The sequence below is a fragment of the Podarcis bocagei genome, assembly GCF_964188305.1.
Source record: "Podarcis bocagei genome assembly, chromosome: 12".
In the NCBI taxonomy this organism is placed as follows: domain Eukaryota; kingdom Metazoa; phylum Chordata; class Lepidosauria; order Squamata; family Lacertidae; genus Podarcis; species Podarcis bocagei.
In genome coordinates this window covers 49,429,103-49,454,320 of record NC_138137.1, presented here as the reverse complement: position 1 = coordinate 49,454,320, position 25,218 = coordinate 49,429,103, and the positions used below count along the sequence as shown (strand labels likewise).

The following is a 25,218-nucleotide window of genomic DNA, read 5'->3' as shown; positions in this document are numbered from 1 at the left end:
ATGTAGCAAGTGCAACGGAGCTATGCACTCAACTGCACACCCTTCTTGCTCTTAAAATTGAAAAACCTACTTTTCTGATTCTGTGGGACAGGATCAGATCAGAGTCGAGTGTGTCATTTGGAGCATTTTGTGCTCCTTTGTCAAGCCTACAAAAGGCTACAAAAGACAAAAGTAATAGAACTGCATAACAAGGTTGTCAGTTTGCTTGTACAGCACAGTTGTAAATACCAGATTCCTTCAGTTGGGTTGCATAAAGCAAGCTTTCACGAAGCAATTAATTGTGGTGTCAAGCCCCCTTCCTCCTCCAAAAAAACGAAAGGGAAAAGCTTTCAGGTATGAGAAGTACAGAGTTGTGAGTTCCATAGCCAAACTCCATTTTTATTTATATGCATTTAACAAAATTAATATACTGCTTACTCAAGAGAAAACCTCTAAGCATTTGTGTGTGTGTGTTGGAATGAGCAACAAGAGTTTAGAAACTGAGCATTAGTATTGCTCAGGCTTTGCTTTATTTAACAGCCCCAAATATATTTCTGAATCTGTTGCCTTAAGTAACAAATTCAAAATGAAATTAAAAATTAAGCCGTGAGCTCCATTGCAGTCTGCTATGTAATGGAAACTTTATTGTGATTAAAGAAAAAGGCATGCTTGAAGTAAGTTGAATTATTTTTTTCCTCGAATGAAGGGAAAAGTATTTTCCTCCATGGTGGTAAAACTGAGGCATTTAACTTGCTCAAATAGCACTAGCAAAGCCTTGCATTTAATTAATTTTCTTACATTTATATCCTGCCTTTTGTCTGTAATGGAATCCATCAAGCTTTATGTGTAGTTCCCCCATCCAGACACTGGCCAGACCCAGACCCTCAGCAAGGCGGTGGCCTCACTTTCCTTCAGGCCATATAAACACTTGTCAGGCAGCCATAAGCAACAAGAAATTGCAGGCAGGCAAGGGAGCTGTGTTAGTTCTATCAAATCATGTCCACAGCTTGAGGCTCAGGTTTGTCCTCTACCATCTATTGCGGATTAGATGTTTGACCTTTCTTCTAGCTTCTGCCGAGGAACCAGAGAAATTGTTTCTCTATACAGTTGTAGAGCTCCTTTCTGCTGGAGATGTCCTGCAGACCATGTATAGGGCTGCTTTCAACATCTGGGAACTAAAATGGAAGCATACTATGGTTATGCTATGTGTGTAAAACACATTTTGTGTGTTATTTAAAACTGCTTGCAGAGGTTTGCATCTTAAAGGTATGCATTTGGTCATCCCACAACCCTTTTGCCTGGGAAAATGAAGAAAAGCAAATGCTTGACTTTCTGCTAAGGCAGTTCTGATTGAATTTATTGAGATTTTCTTCAACTGGAAGGGAAACCTTGTAGTGATATCTAAATCTAAAGAAATAGAGGTGGTGGTACTGATGTTGATCCAGGAAGTTGCCGTGGAATCAATTATAAGATCCATTTCAACTATACACCTTGATGCATTTTACTTATACACATTTTCCAACCTGTTCTGGAAATCTGTTGTTTCCATATTACTTAAAGCACACCTGTTATTGATATGTTTAATGAAATCTGATCAGATAATAGCTGTACAACCTCTGCTATCTATAGTATGCCACATTAAGGTTATTGTGAGAGACAGGAAAAATAACAATAGTTTCACAGATGAATCTTGAAAGAGCAACAAACCGACACGCAAGTGCTTATATTCCAAAAAACAAATTTAGTTGCAATCTGATTTGAGATGTTGGTGGAAATCTGCTTTAAGAAATTCAATAGCTGTAAGCCACTCTTGGAACAATAAAACATTTCTTTCTTGATAAATGCAAGGATGCATTTCTATTTGCAAATTAAAAAGATCTGGTAAAAGTAATGTGTGTGCCCTATAATCGGGGTGATGGGTGGCTGTGCAATTTTGTTGTGGCTGCAGGGAAAAATTTTTATTACTTCATTAGTCCATTTAATCCTCCTGGTAAATATCTAAAAGCGCCCCCTTCTTTCATCTGATAGAACTTTCTGCAGAAGCCAAAGCAGCGTTATTTGAATTTGAAGAGAGGGAAAGGCAAATGAAGCAGGGCCGTTATGGCTCAAGAAGAGGAGGAGGAGGAGGAGGAAGGAGAGGAGGGCCTTTAATGTGTCGTGGGATGGGAGAACAAAGAAGAGACAACAATGAAAGGGGAAGAATGAAGGATCACAGGCCTGCGTTGCTGTCGACCCAGACATCTGTTACGGTATCCAAATGCAATGATTATGGTGGTCAGGGTTGGTGAATTTTAGTTATTTAAGCAAAATTGTTGAAAACACTGACTGCATTAAGCTGCTTAAGGTTGAATTCAATAGTTCATTTATTGATGGGAATGCAAGTCCAAGCCACTGTTGGCAGAACATATACACGAGCATGGTTCCTCCACTGCCCCATCCTGAGGTTTCTGAGAGATCCTGTGCCCCAAGTTCTTGCCGGGGTGGGGGGGGGGGAAAGCTATTTTAGGAGTAGTCAAAAACTGCTTTTAACTTTGCTGAGTTTCCAGTGAGGCTCCCATGTAGTGCAGAAAGCTGCTGTAGCTTTTATATCAAGAGTAGATACGAGGCTGGGTAAGTTTGCAGTAGTAGCATTCTAAGTGGGAGAACATTCTGGTGGGAGAACGTAAAGTAATGGGATTGGTAGCTACTATAATCATGATGCTGAAAGCCTCCACCTTCTGAGAAGCTGCTAAGTAGAGCTTGATGGCAATGGCTTGTCTGCTGCTGGTGCCTCTCCCTCCCCACACATTGGGCTTCCTGTGTACATGGAGTTTCCATTTAGCTATCATGGCTCATAAGCCTGTGAATATCAAACTTCCAGGAGTTTGTGTAGTCAGTAGTCTCAGGGGATGCCTCTTGTTTTTTAAAAAAAATTAAGGTGATTACAATTTCAAGCAAACATGATTTTCTGTGTTTTCTGTTTAGACACATTCGGAAAGGATATTTCGTCATCAACAGCCCATTAGGAATCTCTTCCAGCAGCAGCAGCAGCGGCAGCAGCAGCAACAACAACAACAACAGCAGCAACAACAGTTGCAGGGTCTGTTACCCATTCCCCCTCAGCTTCATACGCCACCTCCGCCTCAAGGGATGCATATGCCACCCCAGCTAGAAGCACCAAGAATGATGATGAATCCTCCTCCAGTTACATCTCAGCAGCCAAAAAACATACATATAAACCCACACTTCAAAGGAACTGTAGTAACGCCTGTACAAGGTGAGATTTTGTCAGAAAGCAACACTATAAACAGCCTATAATTTTGTCCTGGAGCAGTCCCCTCCAGTTCTGTAAGTACAATTCACATGTGGTGATGATGATGATGATAATTTATATGCTGCCCTATACCCGGGGGTCTCAGGGTGGTTCACAGAGTAAAATTCTGTGATTATTCTGCATGTACTGCTGTTTTACTGCAGAGGTGTGCTTGTATGAAAGGGATGGGGTATAGCTGAAGTTGGGGAAAGGGGTCTATTCCGTCAAATATATACAGTCGTACCTTGAAAGTTGATTGGAATCCGTTCTTGAAGTTTGATCGACTTCCAAAACCAAAGCGCGGCTTCTGATTGGCTGCAGGAAGGAAGCTTCTGCAGCCAATCAGAGGCCCCATCGGATGTTCGACTTCCAAAAGAACATTCGAAAATTGGAACACTCCGGGTTTCGATCATTTGGGAGCTGATTTGTTCGGGAGCCAAGGCATTCGAGATCCAGGGTACAACTGTACTGCCTTGGCGTTTACTGCCAGCATATAGAGAACATTTCCATTAAATCAAAACATTTTTCACTCAGGCAAGTCCAGCAAGTGTGTGTGTATCGAATGCTGACTTTAAAATTTCAGCATGCTTCGCTCCTTCCATTCATTCCAGTATTTGAACTACAAAATCATCTAGATTCTTTGAATACAGTCATACCTTGGGTTATGAACACTGCAGATTGTGCGTTTTCAGGTTGCGGACTGCGCCCACCCGGAAGTACTGGAACGGGTTACTTCTGGGTTTCAGCGCTCGTGCATGTGCAGAAGTACAAAATGACGTCACGCGCAGAAGCACTGAATCGCGTCACACGCGTGCACAGACGCGGTGCTTCAGGCTGTGAACGCTGTGTGTTGCGAACGTGCCTTCCGCACGGATCCCGTTTGCAACCAGAGATGTGACTGTACCTGATACTTGGAAGTGATACCAATTTGTTTTATTTGTGATCTTTTAAGTCCAGTCATTGGGTAACACCTACTTCAGAACCAACATGACAAGTTAACTTTATAATTGATCATTCATTCACACATATATTGTTTAATTGTACAAAATTCATGTGTTGCCTTTGCTAGCTGAATCCCAATTGCCCTGTTGAATGCTCTTAGTAAATTTTTCCTGCCTGCAGCTATTTGGAAGCACAGGGAAGCAGCTGCCTATGAATATGACTGCTTATAAAAATGGCCTAGAGTCTTGGCTAAAACAAATTGATTTAAAAGGTGTGCTCCTTGTTTTTAGTGCCCTTGCTGCCAGTCCCAAACCAGCCAAGACCTGCTGTAGGACCCCAGAGATTTCCTGTGAGTAGCAGCTGTTTTTTCTTCTCTGATATGGATAAGCATACATTTGCAAAGAAATATTAATATGGCAAATAAAAGCGGTGCCAGTGAAATATAATTTTAAGGTTTTGTAAATATTGACAATGATCTGTGCAGTAGAAAATGTTTGTTAGAAGCTTAAGATCAATGAATTTCTGAGAGCAGAATTAATTTTGTTTAATTGTAAAATTGTCGAGCCACTCTCTCCAATGGGGAGTGTTAAAATAGAAAAGTGCAATGATTTTTTTTTTTAAATGACTTTCCTGTTCATTACAGTCTTTTCAATATAAATAGGAGGAATGCTAATTTAATAAAAAGGTCATACTTAAAATGTGTTGTGCTTGGAAAATATAAAGATCTGTACTAGTTTTGTACTTATTTTAAGCATTTAATAGCAGATGTTGAGTTGACACTGGCTAATTCTACCCCCTTTTCTTATTTTTGGCTTCTAAAATACACTTTCTCTTTCTCCTTGATTGATTTACTTCTCTGACATTAGTTCTTCTTCTCAAGATCTATGTCATATAATCCCACTTTGCCAGTCCTTGCCATCTTCAGGGATATCCCCATGTAGAGCACATTGATACCAGTTGGGTTACTGAATAATATGAGCTATAGTATCAAGGTTGTCCTTATCTAAGAATGTTTGAAGGTAGTGTAGTAGCTGAAGCTGGGCATAGGCACTCCTCACCACTGTGACCACTTGGGCCTCCAGTGATGGCTTGGTATCTTGGAGTATCCCTAGACTGCACACCTCTTCTTTCATGGGGACTGCTACTCCATCCTGAACTGACTGGCTACTAATTAATGGATCCAAGAACCAGCCATTCACATAATGCCAGGAAGTCAGTTTATTGACTCGCCCTGTACATCCCTGCCTCCTATACTGCATTTGCACAATCTTTCCTGGTTATGATGGTAGGGAGAGATCTTGTTGGGTGTCAGTTGTGTATTGTTGATGCCATGCTCTTAAATTCCCAGATGGGTATTGTTTCCAGACTGTGGAAGGACCACGTGTTTCGAGTTCCCTTTGAATACTTAAAGAAGCTTTAGGAAAACTAGCTATAAAATAATTGTTCATATATGCACAGCCTGTCTGCTTGACCGTAGATTCTAAGACAAAAAATTAGTTGCAAGTAGAAAATGTACACCTCAAAATGTGAGAGTGGATTTGTACCATCCATGGTCTTTTAATAGGATGATTAGTTTTCCTTACATAATCAATTATTGTGTCTGTTTTTTCTGTGAGGGATTACTAATAGTCGTTGCAATTATTGCATAAATCTGTATTACATGCCAAAAATGCTTTGAATCCTGTGGTTGAAGTATTTTCATTTATCTAATTTTACAGAAAATGGATGCATATAAGGAATGAGTCAGCCTTACTTTTTACCAAACTAAGGCAAGGTTTTTGTAGAGCAACTGCCCATTTGAAATAGGAACTTGATAGTTGTTACACATCAGTCGCATTTCATTCTGAAAAACACTCAAGTTGTAGATAATGCCAGTCAACAAAACTTGAAACTTTTTTTTTAAAAAAATGAGTATAATATATGCATAGCCATTATTAGATGAACTGCATAATGCCTATAGAATAAATTATTGCGGGGGGCCAAGGATGACTAGTCCATATTCTTGGTTGCTGCTTGTATTTTGTTCAGAGGTGCAAACAGTGACCCATGGACGATCCAGTTCTATAATTGAGTTGGCATTGCCTTGTAGGGTATTCAGATGCAGAGCACATGAGCTTTGCTGATATGATGTTACTGAGAGGAAACAAGTGCTGCGGAACGAATGTAGTTCCTGAAAGATCTCCTGAAATGTCAGGCTGGTGGTATGGTGATTTTTGTTTTTCCAGATTGCAGGTGACATTGTAAAACTAGTAGAATGTGTTGTTTAATCACACATTTGGTAGGTCCTTTGGAGGCCAGAAGGTGCTTGAGAGGCCAGCCTTAATCTGTGGGCTGCCATTTTGCTATTCCTGCCATGCACTGCTGCCAGAAGTTGAGGGGAGAGGGAGGAGTAAAACAGCATCATTACTGAGCCTAAACTGAAGAAAAGTAGAAAAAAAGTCCTGCCTTTCTGTAGCCAGTCAATTATGGATTGAATTCTAATAGCAAATAGCTTACTAGTTTGGAAGTCAGGATTCCATGTTTCTCTCATGAAATTGTAGTCCCGTCCCACCCGGTTTGTGGACCGACTTTCGTTAGAATAAATAACAGCTCCCCAAATTCACACATAATGCAGAATTGCAGTTCTTCTTCAAAAATGAGAGTAGAAGCTTTCCTTCTTCATTCCACAGAAAGGGAGCCTCAGGACATAGCTTAGAGGATTTCTTCTGCAGCTTAGATGATCTCCTGAATTGGGTCCATAACAATGATCTGTTAATTTTGGATAACATGTCACCGTGACCAGCCACTTGGAAGTGTGTTTGCCTTCAGACTGGTAGACGTTTCTTTCAAACTCCATGAGCACAGTTCTGACACTAACGGCTTTTCAGTGCATTTAGAAAATTTTAGACAGCCCAAGTTACTGCAACTCAAAGAAATCATTTCAATATTGTTTTGTTTTTTACACGTTTGCATTCCCAGTGCTGCATATGTGTCTCTTCATTACATCATATGAGCATATGTTTACATAGTTGTTTAAATTAGGGTTTTTTCTTCTATGTCACCTTTAATTTTTGTAGTATAATAAAACAAGAAGTTCTTGACCTTATCCAAAATGACTAGCAGTATGTTCCTCCCTAGCTCCGTTAGAAATGGTTGATCAAGATAAATTCCTCTTGGGAAAGACCACAGAATTAATAAATCATTCATTCTAGTAGTTGAGGGGCTTGCTTTTTCAGTTGTCTAAGAACCTTTTCCACACATTATGGAAGCCAAGAGTCTGTATTTGGCTCAGTATGCAGCTGTGTTGACTGGGGTGGATGAGAGTTGTAGTACAAAACACCTGGAGAGTAGAAGATTGGGGGATGCTGTTTTACACATACAGATGTTCCGATGAAATATAATTTGTGAATAGGCCTTTATAATAAGTACATTTTCAAGAGTGTCTTGTGACCGACATTATTTTGAGCATTTGAGAGATTACGTATTACGTGATTGTAGCAATAATATTTGTTTAGACGTTAGATATCAAATAGCATTGGGGGGGGAACACCCCTTCTGTGTTGCTGCAGCAGTGATTGTGCTTTTGCTATGGCGGTGCTGTTAGAAGAGCAGCAGTAAATGAAATTTTCACTCTATTACTGTGCAGCAGCGGTGGCGAATCCCACATAGTCTGGAAAGCATTTTGTTTTCTTTTTAACATGATACAAGGTATCAGGTGGTCATGATTGACATTTCTTGGATAGAGCTTTATACAGCATTTCATGCAAATCATGTTTGAATGAGACTGCTGAATCAAATTACATTTCTCTCCTATTATAGCCCCTACAGATGTGCAACTGAGCTTCCTCAGCATCTACTGGCAAGCTTTCCTTATGAGGACTTGCCATTTTCACAACTCATCCGCGCAGCCCTATAATTGCAACACTTACAATAGTGACAGAGTGATGAGTGTTTTCTCTTATCAAATCTATAAGTAGTAGCAAGCAGATGTAGTGCAAGATTTCCAAACACCCCCCCCCCCACTCTATACGCTGTCAAACAGTGTCAGGCTGGCAGAGGGAAAATGCAATTTAAAATGCAGGTGACATAATAACAAACACCCTCCATTTGCTAGTGGGCTTCTGATTAATCACTATTACCATACATTATCATACCATCAAATTTAATCATATCAGTGAATTCCCATCTGCAGGAGGAGCAGCAGAAGCTAAATATGATGGTAACAGCTATTAAACAAGAGCGGCAAAGAAGACTTCTAAAAATGAAGCAACCCTTTCCCTTGTTGTGTTTTTTCCACATGATCTTACAAACGGTAAAATGAAGCTGAATTAACAGTTGTCCACTCTTTCACGTGACAGATGCAACCGTTACAAACACACACAAAAACAAATCCCAGAACATCAGAATTCACAAAAGCGCTATGCTACAGAAGTGTTGAAATAAATGTGACCTCACTTTTGCCCTTCAATCTACAGTGCGTCTAAAATAGTCAGGAGCTGGGGGTGGATTATAAACCTCCCCAGGAATATATTAGGGGTCCCTGGTGATCAAGATCCCGTAATATACCATGCATTGCTTTCAGTATGCAGGAATGTTTGCTAATGATCTGAGGAAACATGTAGTTCAGTATGGAATAGGATGTTGGGAATAGGCATGTTTAGCTTGTGGATTGGTGTGTGTGTGTTTTAAATAAAATTTAAGCAGGAACAGTGCAGGACCCTAAACTACTAAGGGTAATGATTCATGTACAAATTTCTTGTACAGTGAAACAGGAAGCATTACCACCACCACTACTACTGCTACTACCACTATTATTACTATAAGATGTCTTTAAAAAAGAATACAAATTTATGTAGGATATCTTTTAGTGGATATTTGCCCTGAGAGCCTCCATATTTGGAAGTAGTATACCTTATGAGTAAGAAGTGCTGGCAACAAAAGAAGAGGCACATCATTGTGCTTGGTGAATTCTGGATAGAAGTATATTTTTGTTCTCTTGTTCCCTTCCACCATCCAAAAAACCCTGGTTTCAAATTCTGTTGAGGTCTAATATATAATCTTTCCATTTCCCCAGATGCACAGTTCCAGCAAAAATGTGTGCTGGTATTAATATTTTATTTCTTCCTATCACACGAGCCCAGAATGGCTAACAGTATTCCTTTAACGCAACACAAAAAAGTGCCCAACTTCAGAAACATTTCTTTAAAATTCATAGCTGAAGCGTTAATTCTTCATTTGTTATTGCATTGTAATAATTTTAAAAGTTATAGCCAGTTCCAGTTTTTAAACCTCCTTATACTCACCTCCTCCAGGTTAAAAGCACAACTCTCCAATAAAATACAATGTACAGTATCGTATAACAGTAATATACAGTAGGGCCTCTCATACTATACTCCAAAGGCTTGCAAAAACAGGTCTTAAACTCTCACAGAAGTAAAACAATATTGGGGACAACTAGCCATTGCGGGAGGCCTAGCTTCATGTAGTTTCCCCCTGGGCCATATAGTTTTTTGTTTTTTTAAATTTGTATACCATCTTTCTATCTTACAATGCTCAAGGCAGTTTACAAGCTGAAGAAACAAAAAATGTACATTTTATAACAATCTAATACAATACAAAAATGTGTTAAAATTGGCAACCTACATCAAAAAAGTAATGTTCAAGAATCATTAGAATAGTATTAAATAATAACAACATATAAAAGTTAAACAGAAATCCACTTAACAGCTACAATAAATAATTTCTAAACCATAATCAATAAAACAACAGCAAGCCACAGTACATAAAATAATACTATACAAATTGAGAAGCAGAGACTAGAAGGTGGAGCAAGGCAGGTGGAAGGAGGCCTTGCCTGATGGAGTCTCTCTCCTCACAGGCCATATTCATGAAGGGTACCGTAAGCAGGGCCACCTGAGCAGATCTCAAGTGTATTAGTACCAACACTGCAGTGCGCTCAGGATTAGTGTAACGTGTTCCCATTTTACTGCTCCAGATAACAAATGGACAGCAGCATTCTGCATCAGCTGCAGCTTCTCACATAACCCCATTGCAATAGACCCCATTGCAGTGCTCCAGCTGGGAACTACTGTACCTAGATTATGCTGGTTAAAGAATGACCTGAGTTGGCTAACCAGCCAGAGCTGGGCATTGCCACTCCTTGCCACTGAGGCAACCCTGTGTCTCCAGTAACAACTTAGGATCTAGGAATACACACAGACTACACACATATCATTTTATGGGGAGAACTACCCCATCCAAAACTGGCTGCTGTTTAATTCTAAAACCCCAAAGCCATCTAACATACAGTCTTGTTAGGATTCAGCCTCAGTTTATTAGGCTTTCTCCAGCGCATCACTGCCTCCAGATTCCAGCACTTGTACAACCTCCCCTGATTCAGTTTGTGTGGAGAGACAGAGCTCAAATTCATCTAAATATTAGTGACTCCATGCTCCAAATGGTTTTAGTCATTTCCCCTCCAGAAATGGGAATGCTTGTCATCCCAAAAAGCAATCTAGAATTTCACCTACTTTAAAATACTTCTTCTTCCACATACAGTAAGTCACCCTTGGGTATAAGAACCAGAGACTGGACCCTGCTTCCTTTTTGCATGCATCTAATTGGTGCAGAACTCAGTCAAATGAAAAAAATTAAGCTTATGATGAAGCCCAAAGCCACTATGCATTTGAGCATGGTGGTTTGCTGAGAACATGATGGCTGTGGAGCCAATCTTACGTTGAAAGGATCTGCATGTTATATTTCTGTGTGCATCTTACCCTGTGGTGATTGAATTGAACTAAGGTCATTTACCCCAAAAAAGCCAAAGTCCAGTGGATGCTAAAGTAAGAGGATTAACATTTTGTGACAGATGGCTATAGTTTTAATCATGCCATAGGTTATAGTCACTGATTCTTTACATTTATACAATTTTTAATAAGAATTAACAGAGTATCCCTACTTTGGTGTCAGTGGCATTCTTCTAGCCTCTTTGCATGTTAAGTGAGATTAATAAATGAAAACATGTTGTAGAGACAGGGTGTAATTTATTGAAAGATTCGTGAAGTTTCAATGACATTGTTAAGGTATTTAATTAGTCTCTTTGAAAAAAAGTATAGAGTGACCCTTTTAGGAAAGCTGATAAGTCATATAATAGCTGTTAGATCCTCTTTATGCCTTGCTTTATAAGATTAACTTTGTGCTAAGCAATTTATGCTAAGTTTTCTCTTTTATTGGTAGCCAAAGTTATCTGTGGTTCATGAATAGATTATAACAGATAACATCATGTAATTAACAAGAGATGCCGAAAAGTAAAAGTACAATTTCTGTAAGAATTGTATGAGAGAGAATGTTAATTTCTTAACTAGGGGGGATATTTGAGAGGATAAAAAGGAAAGCAAAATAGTGTAATTCTTTGACAGGATTAGGGTAACCTTATCTCATGTTCTTTCAGAAAGTAGGATTGCCTGCGTATGTGGAAGTCATGCTCAATGAGCCATTCAGATCTCTATAACAAACTGCAGACAGAAGTTACCTAGTGTTGAGGTTTTGCAAAAGTAATCAATAACATTTTGGTTAAGCCTTTGATATGATGCATAATGGAAGTACATATGCAAAGAAGAATGGCTGAACAATGCTTGATGAATCGTTTTTATAGGCATTGGTTAGCCATAACTTGCAACACCTAATTAGTGATAGGCAAAGGCTGGCATTATTAAATGTCACGCAAGGCTGCAGATTCTAGTCCGTTCTTAAGCAACAATAAACTCTTTGATTGACTGAAATGTTGTCCCTGATCAGTTGGGCAATACACACGGAGAATTAAGAATTCACGTTTATACAAAAACCACACTTCTTTGTGCCTCTTCTGGGATGATGCCTTCTCTGATCACTACATGTATCAACTAAAATATGTGCTTCCCTTCCGTAATAAATTATTGATTCATTCATAAACAGATTTAATCTATTTTAAAAGCCTCAGCCAATCAACTAATAAGGTGACAGCCCTAATTTCACAACTTCAGGTTTGAAAGCTGTTATGTACAGACAGTTTTTGGCTATGAGCTCTAGGTCTGATTTGTCTGGCTAACTTTGCCTCTGCCATAAACTCACTACATAGCCTTAGGCAATCTACCATGTCTTGTTGTAGCCGACTGACTTACAGTATGGGGACAAACTAACCTACTTTGCAGGGCCAATTTAAGGATGATTGAGATTGTATATGCTTTTACTTGGGACGTGGGTGGTGCTGTGGTCTAAACCACTGAGCCTAGGGCTTGCCGATCGAAAGGTCAGAGGTTCGAATCCCCATGATGGAGTGAGCTCCCGTTGCTCGGTCCCAGCTCCTGCCAACCTAGCAGATTGAAAGCACGTCAAAGTGCAGGTAGATAAATAGGTACCACTCTGGCAGGAAGATAAATGGTGTTTCCGTGCACTGCTGTGGTTTGGCCGCATGACCCGGAAAAACTGTCTGTGGACAAACATTGGCTCCCTCGGCCAGTAAAGCGAGATGAGCGCCGCAACCCCAGAGTCGTTCACAACTGGACTTAACTGTCAGGGGTCCTTTACGTTTTTTATGCTTTTACTTATTTCATTACATTTATATCCTGGCTATTTTCCATTATGGAACCCAAGGCAGTAAAGTGAGTCCTTTTAAATACTAATGTGTTGTAATCTATAATTGCTTTTACTATAAAATCTCAGATGCTTTGAAATGAGCCACTGTTTAAATGAGCATAAAATGCTTGCAGCCTTCAAGCTCTAAAGTTTTCTAAGTGAATATCATGTAGCAAGCACTGTTGAATGTAATGTTTTGAACTCTTAGTCCAGAAAGCCAGACCTGTGGGATTGTGCAGCTGGACTGTGCTTTTGATGGGAGTGGGGTGGGGTAGCAGCAGTGCAGGGAGTACCTGGCTTTCTCCCTGGTTAAGATCACAACTATATGTATTCTGCAAAGCCATGACCCTCTTCAGTTTACTTGGTGGGTTTGAAAAAAACAAACAGCAGCAAGTGCCCAAAATGCATTATCCAAAAGCACATTCTTGCAGTGTTACGATTTAGGCCATATAAAAAATCAAGATCAATTTTATCCGCTTACAAATGAATGTTACTTTTAGCATCTTGTGGCTCTTTGAAACTGCCTATGTGAGGGCACGAAAAAGGAGAAACTATTGTGCATATCAGAATTTATTATGTTTGCCGTATGCTTGTTTTCTTTTGATTTGCGGTACATATGTTGCTGAGCACAAAAAAATAGCATTCTGACTACTAAATTTAACAGGAGTGTAAAACGTTAGCAGTTAAATATCTATCAAAGAACCTTGGTTCAGATTCTGAAAGAAGTAGGCTATTTTGATATTATATTTGTCGGTGTCCTTAACTGTGACTGTAGAATTGTGCATGGTATATCCATGGACCCAAGGCTACTTAAATGTTTCACAGTCCACAGAATTGTACTGTACTTGTATTTTCCCCCTATTAATGCAACACATCTGTAGCTAATGTCTGCTGCAGAGTTCCTAGTGGGGTATATACTGTGCTTCAGGTTTTCAGAAAGAGATAGGAGAAGATTTAATGGTACAAGTAAATAAATGATTAGTGCATGAGAGATGTATGTACGTGTGTAGGTAGTAAAAGCCTGTTTAGCTCTCCCCCCCCCCCCGCCAAACCATAAAATGAAAAATTGTAGTTGGGTTAACAGGACTCATTTATGGACAATTGTATGCATACATTTATAAAGGGCAGCTAAGCACGGGAACAGAAGTATAGATTTCAGAGCAGGAGATGCCACCACCTTCAAGCTCTGTAATGGGAGCAGCATCCAGTTTAGAACGTGGCTCCTCGAGATGTAGCGGAACCAGAGTAAAGGCTGGCACACAAATTAAGCACTATAATTCTAATAGTCCAGTTCTCACTCATATACAGAACAATTTCCCCCACTAACTTTGAGCGTGTTGAAGTGGGATTTAATTGTACTGTATGCGTTGCAGCCCTTAAATTTGTCCAGGAATCTTTGTTGTTGTTTTTAAGCCTGTACGGTAATAGTAAGGAAACACACTGATTGTGGGTAATACTGATTTTTAGATGCTTACCTGAAAACACTGCTGAGTTGAGAATACTCTTGACTGTTGGATGTGCTGTAAGAAGAGATTGTGACAACATAATATTACTTCCCACTAATTTAGTTAATGGGTGTTTGTGTCATAAATGGTCCTTGTCTTTTTACTAGATGATATGGCATGTTCGTTCATAGAATCAAAAGGGGGAAAATCAATTACTGAGCTTAAATTTTAAATGGCTTCTTCCTTTGCTGATTGTGAAATAGCTGGATATCAGTCTGAAGCATTTATTTGAAACCAAGGGTGGCAAATCTATGTTAATTTTTCTGTCTCCTGTCTGTAACGAATGCTTCAGATGCTTAAGTATTTAGGGTTATGTGCTTTGTGAAATGTTGATTCCCTGTTATTCTGGAAATATGATTTCTTTACTTCAGAAATGGAGGGGGGGGGAGAATCAATTTATGACATCCAGAAAATTAAAGTAGCTTCATTTTGGTTGCTTAGGTTGTACTAAATAGATAGCAAAGAATAGCATGGTTTAAAGAGATAAATGTCAGGAGCATTTTCTAAAGTAGACATTCAGACTTTTGGATTAATGGGATAGAAGGTCAATAATTGCATGGATTTCACTAAGCTTGAAAAGAGATGGCATTCCTGTGGTGCTGCTGTGATTATTAAAACATTTTGAATTCATTGTAAAGATATTGTGCTTAGGTTCCATGTTCTCTGCCACAGTGAAAGATATGACTCAGTAGGGTTGCCAATTTATACAGATTACAGAAAGGTATTTTAATCTTTTCCTATAAAATAAATAAATATTCTCAATAGTTAGGCTATCTAAGAAGTTTTTATAGGGTTTCATGTAATATTTTGTACTGACTCTATTTTAGAGATGTTGTACATTGCTTTGGGGTCCCAGTTGAGAGGAAGGATGGTAAAGGAATAAAATTAATCTAATAAATGAGCTATAGAAGAAATGCTTCAGGATTATTTTAACCTCCATTTGTGTTCTGTGTGTCCCCTTGTATTATTCAGGGTCCTCCAGAGTTTCAGCAGAATCCCCCTGGATCTGTTCCTACCAACTTCAATCAAGCCCCAAGACTCTCCCTCCAGGATCAGTGGAGAGGACCACCACCGCCTCTGCCACCGCCGCCTCCACAGGATAGAGAGCCTTTCTTCATGGGAGGTAGTGTCCTGTCTAGCATCAGAAGCGGCAGCTTGTTGTCTTAACTATAGGCATCCCCCCACTTATATGGGGGTTACGTTCTGGGCCCCCGTGTGTAAAAGTGAAATTGGATAAAGTGGGGAGCACCCTCTAAGCACCCTTTAAACACCCTCTCTGCTGCTCTCTTCAATCCATATAGAAAATACTATATTCCAAAAATATCCACAACTAGAATTGAAGCTCTGGCGCTGGCAGGAGGCTGGAAGACACACAGGAAAGCGGTGGCTACTGCTGCGCTGCTCCCCACATCAGCTGATAGGCGGGGAGGCTGAGCAGCATAAACAGATTCCCGCTTCTTATCCAATCTCTTTGGGGCATCCTCTGCCTTCACTAATGTCCTCTTCAGGCTCCAGGAAGAGTGTCCTCAGAAACCATGAGGAATCTCCAGGTTCCTCCTGCCATTTCTGGATTTGATTTGAATTATTTAATTATTTCCCATTGTCACACTTATACGCGGTGACTTTCCCATCTGTCACTTCTAGGCCATTGTTGAGGCTGGCAAATCCTCCTATATCTGGAGCTTGGGATTTAGCAATTAGGTACCACAATATCACTTATCCGATTCTCTCCTGTAAATTTTTAACATAGTCATGTTTACTGGCTTATACATTATTGTAACATATATGTAAGAAGAAAACTTCTAAGGTGTCAACTGTAAAAGTGGTGAAAACTTCCACAGGCGCAACTTGGATTTCTCTTCCATTGTACAACCCTTAATTGTGTTAGTTGTTGCTGATGGCTGCTTTCAGTTAAACAACAGGACTTCTAACCGAAACCGTCTTTCCCCTGTTGATTTTCCATGAAGACAATAAATAGTTCTGCTTGCAGGACTTACCTGGATTCTGTGGGTTGATTGGGGTGAGAGCATTCCTCCTGTTTTGGAGAAGGGTTTTGAACTACAGGGACTTAGTGGTCCTCCCTAACCCAGGTATCTACTCCAGGTATCTAAGGCTCTTAGAGAGTGATAAAAGAAGCAAAAGTATGTATCTCTCCCTGCCCCCTTTGTAACATCTGTGCCGTCTAGAATGAGAGGAAAGGATCTTCGTTTAGTGGCAAATCACATGCTTTGAATGTGGAAGGTGGCACAGTTCCAACGAAAAGGAGCAGATAATGCTAAAGGAACCTCTTTATGTAATCCTGAGGAGCCATTGCCAGTCCGTGCAGACCATATTAGGTTAGATGGACCCAATAATCTAACCAGGCTTTCCCCAACCCAGGTGCCTTCCATATGTTTTGGGTTCAAGTTCCCGCCATTCTGCTGTATCATCCTGTGCTGGCTGGGGCTGATAGGAGTTGTACTGTAAAACATCTGGAGGGCGTAGGTTGGGGAAGACTGATTTAAACTAATATTGCCACTTCCTATGTGAGCGTTCTCTGAAGCAGGGGTGTGAGGACTAGGAAGGCTGTTCAGTTTGCTCCATGGATACATTGGTTTTATGACTACGTTTTGTTTCTGACAGAGCCAAGATTTCCCAGCCACCACTTGTTTGAGCAGCGGAGCCCTCCTCCTCCTCTACCGCCCCCACTCCTCAACAGCGCCCACCCCATTCCCAACCAAAACCCGCACCCTTTCAGCCAGCCTGGACCAGGTTTTAACCAGCAGGGGCAGCAGCACATGTTCCCCAGAGAGAGGATGGTGAGGCCAAACATTCAGCCGCAGGGGCCTGTGGGAGTCCTTCACTTCAACCAGCCTGGAGCAGCAAATGCGCGACCTTTCCTCCCTCCCAGGCAGTCCTTCATGCAGGTGCCAGGCCAGCCGTTTCTGACAACTCTCACACAGCCCAACATGCAGGTATGAAACGAAAGCAAGAGTTCCTAGGAATCTGCATTTAGAAATATTGTGACAGCTTCAACCTAAGTTCCCAAAAGTGCAAGGCCTCCAAAGCTGCCCCAAAGTTGTTACTCTAGCACCCTTTTCACACCACTTTGATCAGCAGGGCAGAACCTAGACCTGCCGTCCCCTAACTGCTCCAAAAAGTATGGCAACTGTATTGATCAGTGCTTGGAAATTAATGTCCAGGGTTGTGTTTTTTTGCAGTATCCTTTTGCCCTCTTTTAGAGACTTTTAAAGCATGTAACAAACACATTTAGTTGACCCCCTCCTCTCTCTTGATCTTTTTAGCTGTGGGCCTAAGAATAAAGTGAGTTTGTGCAGGTGCTTACTTTTTTCATCTTAGCTATTCCTTAAGAGCCTCAAACCGTTTGTTGCTTATGCAGGGAAGTGTGGAAACCTTTGAGAAGTTCTCCTGTGCACAGAGTTGAATGTTTAATGTTTGAATTGATGGTACAAAATATAGATGAAATTTAAATGTGCCTTTTTATTGCTGTGCCAAGCATGAAAGCATATTTATCCCCCTGTGCCCAGTGCTAATTGAATTACAAGGTTTAGTGGCAACTTTGTATTGGCATAGTGCTTCAAAGTGAAGATATTAAACTGCTTTGATTTTTGCAAGGCTGTTCACAGCTAATGAGATTAGAAAAGTTTGTAATGCAACATTTTGTTCAATATTCTATGGTTTCCTAAATTGATTTATTCCAGAAGAAATATGAAAATAATCTATTGTTTAAAAACAAGTTCCTGTACAGTGAATAGATTAAGCATGCATCTAGAAAACAGCCATATTAGCTCACCATAAAGGTTAGAGCACCCTCTGGTGGTACTATTGTTTTTCATTTGAGGATACTAATAAATACACAATGGCTGGTGTCATGCATTCCTTTCACTTATTGAGCTTACTTTAAAGTTTAACTATTGTGCTTTAGTAATTGTAGGAAATGTCCAGACTCCAGTTAGACTTCTTCATTATTATTATTTTAAAAGGAACAGCTGAAACATAATGCTTATGTGCAGTACAGCACTTTAATTTAGCTTAACTTAACTTTAGACTTGAATTGGGTGATGGTGTGCTTATTAATAAAGGCCTTTCCTTTGCTGGTTATAGTAATTGTGATATACAGAGTGCTGGTTAAATCCTATTAGCTACTTAGAGCTTGAATGTTTAGGAGCAGGCCTTTTTTGAGTTTGCAGCTCATGTATGCTTTCCTTTAAAATGTGCAGGGTCCCTTGCACCCTCCTTTGCAGCCACAGCATCAGCAGCACCCACAGCCGCCGCAACAGCACCATCCACAGCCGCATCAACAGCCGCATCAGCAGCATCCGCAGTCACATCAGCAGCATCCACAAACAGCCCAGCAGCACCACCAGCAGCACCAGCCACACCAGCAGCACCAGCAGCACCAGCCACACCAGCAGCAGCACCACCTCCTTGCAGTGCCCCCCCAGCCTCTGATTTCTGTTGCCCCATCCCAGTTTAGACCTCACATGCAGGCACAGCAGCAGCAGTCAAGCAGCAATCGGATGCAGTGTCAGCAGCGACAAGGTCTGGTAAAGGCCAGGCATGTAAGTGACATTTAAATACAGTACAGAAAACTCCCGTTTTGCGCATGTTCAAAGAACACACGACTGTGCATGTGCAGGCTGTTTTCAGACCCAGAAGGGGGCGGGGCGGGCTTATGTGCACTCCACTGACGAGTGTGATAACCTGGAATGCAAACCCCAGTTGTTGCCTGAAATAAAAAATAAAAAAAACCCTAGTAGTTTTCTTAAAAAATGAGAAGCCTTGGGGAGTGTGTGTGTGTGTGTGTGTGTGTGTGTGTTTTGAGGGTGAATACAAACCTCTTGAAGAGCCACCTGCAGGTCTGTGGATTAGATACCTCTGTTGTATGGTGTGACACTATTAGTGTTGTTGCTTATCTCTTGCACAGCCTCTGTGATGCTCCCTCTGTGCTAAATTTGGCTGCCTTGGCATTATTATTAATATTATTATTATTATTATTCAATATATACACCACCCTATACCCAGAGGTCTCAGGGTGGTTCACTGAACAAAATCAGAATATAAAACCACAAAATATATAATCAAAATATAAACAACAACCCGTTAACCCCACCCCACCCCTTGCTTAGTATTACGATCAAAAAAAGAACACTCTTATTTGGACAGTGTCTTGAGATTGTTATCTTGAGCTTGAGAGGCCGAGTAATCTTACTACTATTGGGCTGTGCAAATCAGCACAGAGGAAAAGAGATTTCCATGGGCAGCTTTCTCAAGGCCATGTTAAGGGTTCTTTCTTTCTCCCCTTCCAAGGGAGCGCAATTTGAACATTCCAGTTGTGAGCAGGCAGATGATTCATTGCAGCCCTACCTGTGTTACTGAGTGATACTACTTTAGTACTAGCAGTGATAGGTAGAAAGCAGAAATAGCCCTACTGCCAATGCTTCAATGAAGTTAAGACACATGGGGGCAAAGTGAGAATGGAACAAGGATTGGCTTCCAAACTGCAGTGATGATGTTGAGCAGGTTAACTGGCAGTAGACAGTGCATCAAAGAAGTGATGACAGTTCAGGAGAGGCTTTGCCATGTAGTTTGCCTGCAAGGTTTTGAAAGAAAAGAAGGCAAGGATGTGTAGGACTGGCTGTGTGTGTGTGTGTGTGTGCGTGCGTGCGCTTAGAAACATTATTTAAGGAAGGCTGTGTCTGGAGGTGAAGTTGGCCACATTTGTTCACTTCTAGTCACAAATCCTGCAGTTTTGTCAATCCATGGTTGACTTTTTCCTTTGCTGTGCTAAAGAATTTTCAAACCACTTAGCACTGCTTTGTCCCTCTGTTTGTGTTCACCTGTGTTTCTTGAGGCCCTCTGCAGGGTTGATACCTTCTCTGCCACAGAAAATTCTGTGCTGGGGAAAAAGATAATTTCACTGGACACCTGACTAGCTGTTAGTTCTGTTGCTTTGTCTGCTCTTCCTTTGGAAGATTCCATTCCTCAAAGCTTATCCAAGGCTGTTAGTACCATTGGCATGGCAAAGGGGACTATAGACTTGCATTTGCTATAGAAATGACTGCACGAAGAAAGGTGATTCAGAATCTCCATATGTTATCAGTTAAGCTACAGCAAAATCTGCATACTTAAAAACTCAATGCTATCAGGGGGTTTTTAATGTTGATTTTTTTTTCAGAACACACCAACACAAAACATGGTGAAGCGTCCAAATCAGCAACTCCAGTCACCTGCTCCAAGGAACAGTAACTTGCGGGAATTGCCGATAGCACCTTTGCATGCAATCGAGGCTGCTAACAACCGAAGAACCTCAGCACCTGCTGCTCAAGTAAAACCCATTACCAGTACCATGCCTACTGCAAGGCCTGTTGCTAGTGTGAAGAACCAGCAGGGAAGGACTGAGACAAAGCCTAGAGCAGTTATTCCAGTGGCACAACCTAAAGTGGAGATCAAATCTGAGCCAGAGGTAAGGCCTCTCCTCTGTCTATCTATGTCATAGTTTTCTGCATTTATACTATTTTCCAGGCAGGCACAGATGAGTAAACTGGAGAGATAGAAGAAACGTCTCTACCAGCACACACAGTCCACTTATATGTTGGTGATTCCCTCATCTGCTGAAAACATAAGGCACATCTGTTACAGGAAAAGTATCTTATTGTAAGCCCTGATCAGGAAATGGAGCTCACTGTCACCAGTCTTGAGAGTCAAGGGTGCACTTTGCTGGAATGAGAAGATGGAGCCTAAAGGAGAAGTCAGTTCGGAATGGGATATATGGGAAGCTCTTCCCCTCAGCCACCAGATGTGGTCCACAGGTCATGGGTCAACCATCCCCGATGTTATCCTGTCTATTGGCAAGATGCAGTGATAATATTAAATAATGAAATTCTGTTTTTGTGGAAACAAGAATCTGCAGTCATTTGCCTATTTTTATTTATCTCTTGAATACCATTGAGTGATTTTGGAGATCCAAGTTACTGTGAAAGTACTATTAAAAGTCCCTAGGTAGAATCCGCAATGAACTTGCTAGAAACTCAGTTGCATGTGACTCTAAGCCAAACCATAGCTTAGCACAGAGCAATTGTGCAGGCTCCCTGAGAGGAGATTGTGACTGCTTCGCTCATCTGCTGGTTCTGCTGTGCTGGACCAGACTAAGTCATGCTTTGGCTTAGCAGGTTATATGAACCTAGGCTCATGGTTTAGCTGTCCCAAACCAAGCACTGGCTATAACCCACAGGACAAATCTTGGTTACAATTCATAGTTTGTGTGGAGAGAGCTAAACCATGAACCTGGGTTCATTAGACATGTGGAGCTCAATACAGTAACAGTAAGAGGAGCAGAGGAGCCACAATCTCTGAGAGCCTGCACATTCAGCTGTTCATGCTAAGCCATTGTTTGACTTGGCATAATGCGCAAACTGAGCTTTTATGGCTTTAAATGAGACACGGTGTCTTATCCTCAGTCACTCTCCTGTAGTATAGGCATAATACTGAGCCTACCTTGCGGGACTGTTGTAAAAATTACTGAGACAATGCTTTGAATATTCTAAAGAGCTATATAGCTGCTAATTCCTGTTATTATCCCTTACAGATAGGCTCGAATGATGAATATCAATGGTTTGTCACTGTAAATGCTAACTACTGAATGCTGATGTTTTTTCTGATCGGTTGTTACAGAATATAGAGTAACTGTACTCACGTTAGGTTGAATTGGCTTGTAAAACTTAGACTAAAGTACTTTACCCTGCGAGATGGGAAGCTTGCTAATTGCATTTTGGATGGATGGCTATTTTCAGTGTTCTCAGTTTTTTGTTTCAGATGGTCAAAGTCAGTGTGGTCCCGTGGGCAGAGAGTTAGATGTGGTACCCTTGGGTTCAATGCCAACTCTGCCATGGAGTCATGTAGCATCTTAATCTGAGTTAGAAATATGGTAAATGGGAATGGGGAACTCAGATACTAAGATGAGCCTAGCAAATTCAAAAGAGTATGCAATTGTAACTAATAGGTTCCAGTTTCTCCTGCCTACACTTTCAGCTGATGACTTTTTAAACATCTTACCTGCCAATTAAACATGAGCATTGCGTAAGAGAATCTTTGTGAAAGCAATATGTGAGTGAAACTAGTTCAAGCAATGTTACATTGATTACATTGGTGCAGGATCTTCCACTTTTTCACTGCTTCCAAGTGCTGGTGATCTAAGCTGCTGTGTGTCGAATGAGGTTTCCTCAAGATGTATACTAAATAAAGCATATCCGGTTGGTGCTTTAGGGGGTTAAACTATTGTAGTGTTTAATAAGGAACCTTTCTTAGCCTATTATGTTATCCTTTAACGTTTGTCCTGTTGAAACTTGCAAACTCAGGAGCAACACTTGGAAGCAGCTTTTCTTTTGATATTCTTGATTTCCCTGTAGCTTCCTGTAAGAATGTGTTTTCTGCCAGAATTTTAGGCCCCTTGGAAAGGTTATTTGATGCACAAAGGGTATAATACTTTCAGAGAAGCTTAAGGCTGGAATATTAAAGGCATTCCTGATATACCATTAATATTCCAACACTGCATTTGGCAACATTTTAATTCTGAAGAGAGTGCATGAGTTCAAGGTCAGAGAGATTGACTTGTGCTGTTCATTATAACCAATTATTGTGTGACAAATGAGTTTCAGATCAGGCTGAAAATTCTGTAAGAAAAATCAATAGTTCTAATCAGGGCCTTTCAGGTCATTTACCACCCTACCTTTTGTTAGTTTGTCAGAAAAGAGCAAGATAAAACCCATGTGACAGTGGGCTGCCTCTGCATTGTTACAGCTTCCATTTGAAACAATATTTTGAGATCTTGAATTATATTAATAGTTTAATTGGTTTCAGCAACTTCTAAATGAGTTCCGATTTAGAAGGCTTCAGTTTCAGCATTCTGATTTTTTTTCATTAAGTAAAGTCCAAACTAGAGTCATGTATTTTTTGACTCTTTATAGGTTGCCTAGTAATAAACTTGCATTGGTAGTTATGTCATTTAAAAGCATTAGCACCATATTTCAGTTAATTTAAGATGCTCCTGGGAATGGATGCCATCAATGCACTCTTTTTTTAAAAGCAAAACCAAATTTGACAAAGCTGGATAGGAGTTACTGTCCCTATAACTCGTTTCCTTTGATGTTCTGTAGTTTCCTGATGAAGATGAAGAAACCAGACTCTACCGTTTAAAGATAGAAGAACAGAAACGCCTAAGAGAAGAGATCTTGAAACAAAAGGAGCTCAGGCGGCAACTTCAGGCTGGAGCTAGAAAAAAAGAGTTGCTTGAAAGGCTCGCACAGCAGCAGCAGTCCTCAACACAACAACAGGAGGAAGAAACTTCACAGTTGCCCACCAATGGAAATCCATTGCTTCCCCTTCCTGGTGCACAGCCTCGCCAAAATGTGAAATGCAGGCTGATGGTTAAAAAGCAAGACCCAGTAGCTCCAACCCCCCCTGCTTTTCTGCCTAAGCCCCCAAATATTCCGCAGGCTGGAGATAATGCACAGTTTCAAGGACAGCAAATAAAAACAGTGAAGCAGCTAAGACAGACTAGGACAGTGCCCGAAAATGAGCTCCAGCTGCCATACAAAGGGTTGCAAACCAAGCCTCCTGCAGCCCACTTGAACCCATCCCAGATTGCTCGTGTGGCATCAGTACAAGGCCAGCCTCAGGAACTGAAGCCTGGGGTGAAAAGAACTGTCATGCAGCGGGCAAACAGTGGTAGTGGAGATGGGCCCCATGTCGGCACCAAAGTCAGGGTGATTAAATTGTCAGGAGGGGTAAGTTACCAGGCTTGTCTGTCTTTTGTTTTCTTGTGTGTTTTGTGGTCCCTGTCTGTCCTGTTGGTGTTGTTATTTGCAAAGGCCCAAAGAAAATGGAGATTGATAAGCACAGGCTTGGGGGGACGACGACCCACATTTCAAATATTCCTGTTAATTTTGAACTGTCACAGCTGTGTATGGCTATTTTAAATCATTTCCCCCAATATCATACATGTACGTTTCCCCATTTTGTAATCTTGAATGGTCTTGCTGAACTGATCGCCAAATGGATCAAGTGATCAGGGTAAGGACAAGTAGCATAAAGGAGGCAGACCACATGCTGGTGACTTAATAGAAGGTTCTCATTTGATTTTGATCCAAATCAAAAACATTTGGTAACTAACCACAGCCAAAAAAGAGCAGTGGATGATGAACCGAATACTAACAATTTGTGGTTATGGCCAGAATATCTTCCCTCCTTTGTTCCTTTAACAGAAGCCTTTGTATGAGCTGTTGCTCTCTACTTAATTGTACTTAGGTCACTACCTGATTACTAGGTAACAGGATGCCAGACCTTAGGAAAAGTGACAATAAATTGAGGAATAATTTCCATTTGGGAAAGTAGCAAATATGTAAAGTCCCCCTTTAGGCCAGGAAATAGTGTGTTATAAACTGCGGTTTATTGCAGCATTTTTCAGGAATAAAGCCTAAGAGCTGTGTATACCTCTTCTAGAAAGAAAATAAGAAACTTTGTTGAAGGTCTTTGAAATGTGAGAAATGAGGAAATGGATTTAAGTTGAAGGGAAGTTACGTGTATGTTTAACCATATTCTCTCCCCTCACCCTCCCTCCCTGTCTCCTAATGACAAGAATAGCAAAGTTTGTGTGCCTTGTTTTTCAAGTAGCAGAGAACTAGTTTACAATAAAATTGCATTCAGGCTTCTGCCCTGACTCAGATTTTGTTGGTATTGCAATACACAGGATAGTAGCCAGGAAAGGTTTCACTTTGGAGTTCTCCACCCCTCCCCAAGTAGGTTGTACTGTCCTATTTTGTGCGTCAGCAAACAATCTCAGCACAGGGTGTATATAAATGGTACTCCGATAGAAGTGGGCAGAAAGGACTTGATAAAGACCAAGTAGAA

At 40.7% G+C, this 25,218-nt stretch overlaps 1 protein-coding gene across 5 annotated transcripts in view; it reads left to right on the top strand.

Moving 5' to 3' along the window:
* The window catches only part of RBM33 (RNA binding motif protein 33), an 88,122-nt gene that overhangs the window by 27,526 nt on the left and 35,378 nt on the right, over positions 1 to 25,218 (top strand). For all 5 annotated transcript variants that reach the window (XM_081163495.1, XM_081163493.1, XM_081163494.1 and 2 more), the window contains exons 8-15: positions 2,008 to 2,228; positions 2,944 to 3,235; positions 4,504 to 4,562; positions 15,283 to 15,433; positions 16,933 to 17,264; positions 18,531 to 18,872; positions 20,489 to 20,776; positions 23,466 to 24,095. In XM_081163495.1, the coding sequence (XP_081019621.1) occupies positions 2,008 to 2,228; positions 2,944 to 3,235; positions 4,504 to 4,562; positions 15,283 to 15,433; positions 16,933 to 17,264; positions 18,531 to 18,872; positions 20,489 to 20,776; positions 23,466 to 24,095 (2,315 nt within the window). The remainder of the gene's footprint in view (positions 1 to 2,007; positions 2,229 to 2,943; positions 3,236 to 4,503; positions 4,563 to 15,282; positions 15,434 to 16,932; positions 17,265 to 18,530; positions 18,873 to 20,488; positions 20,777 to 23,465; positions 24,096 to 25,218) is intronic.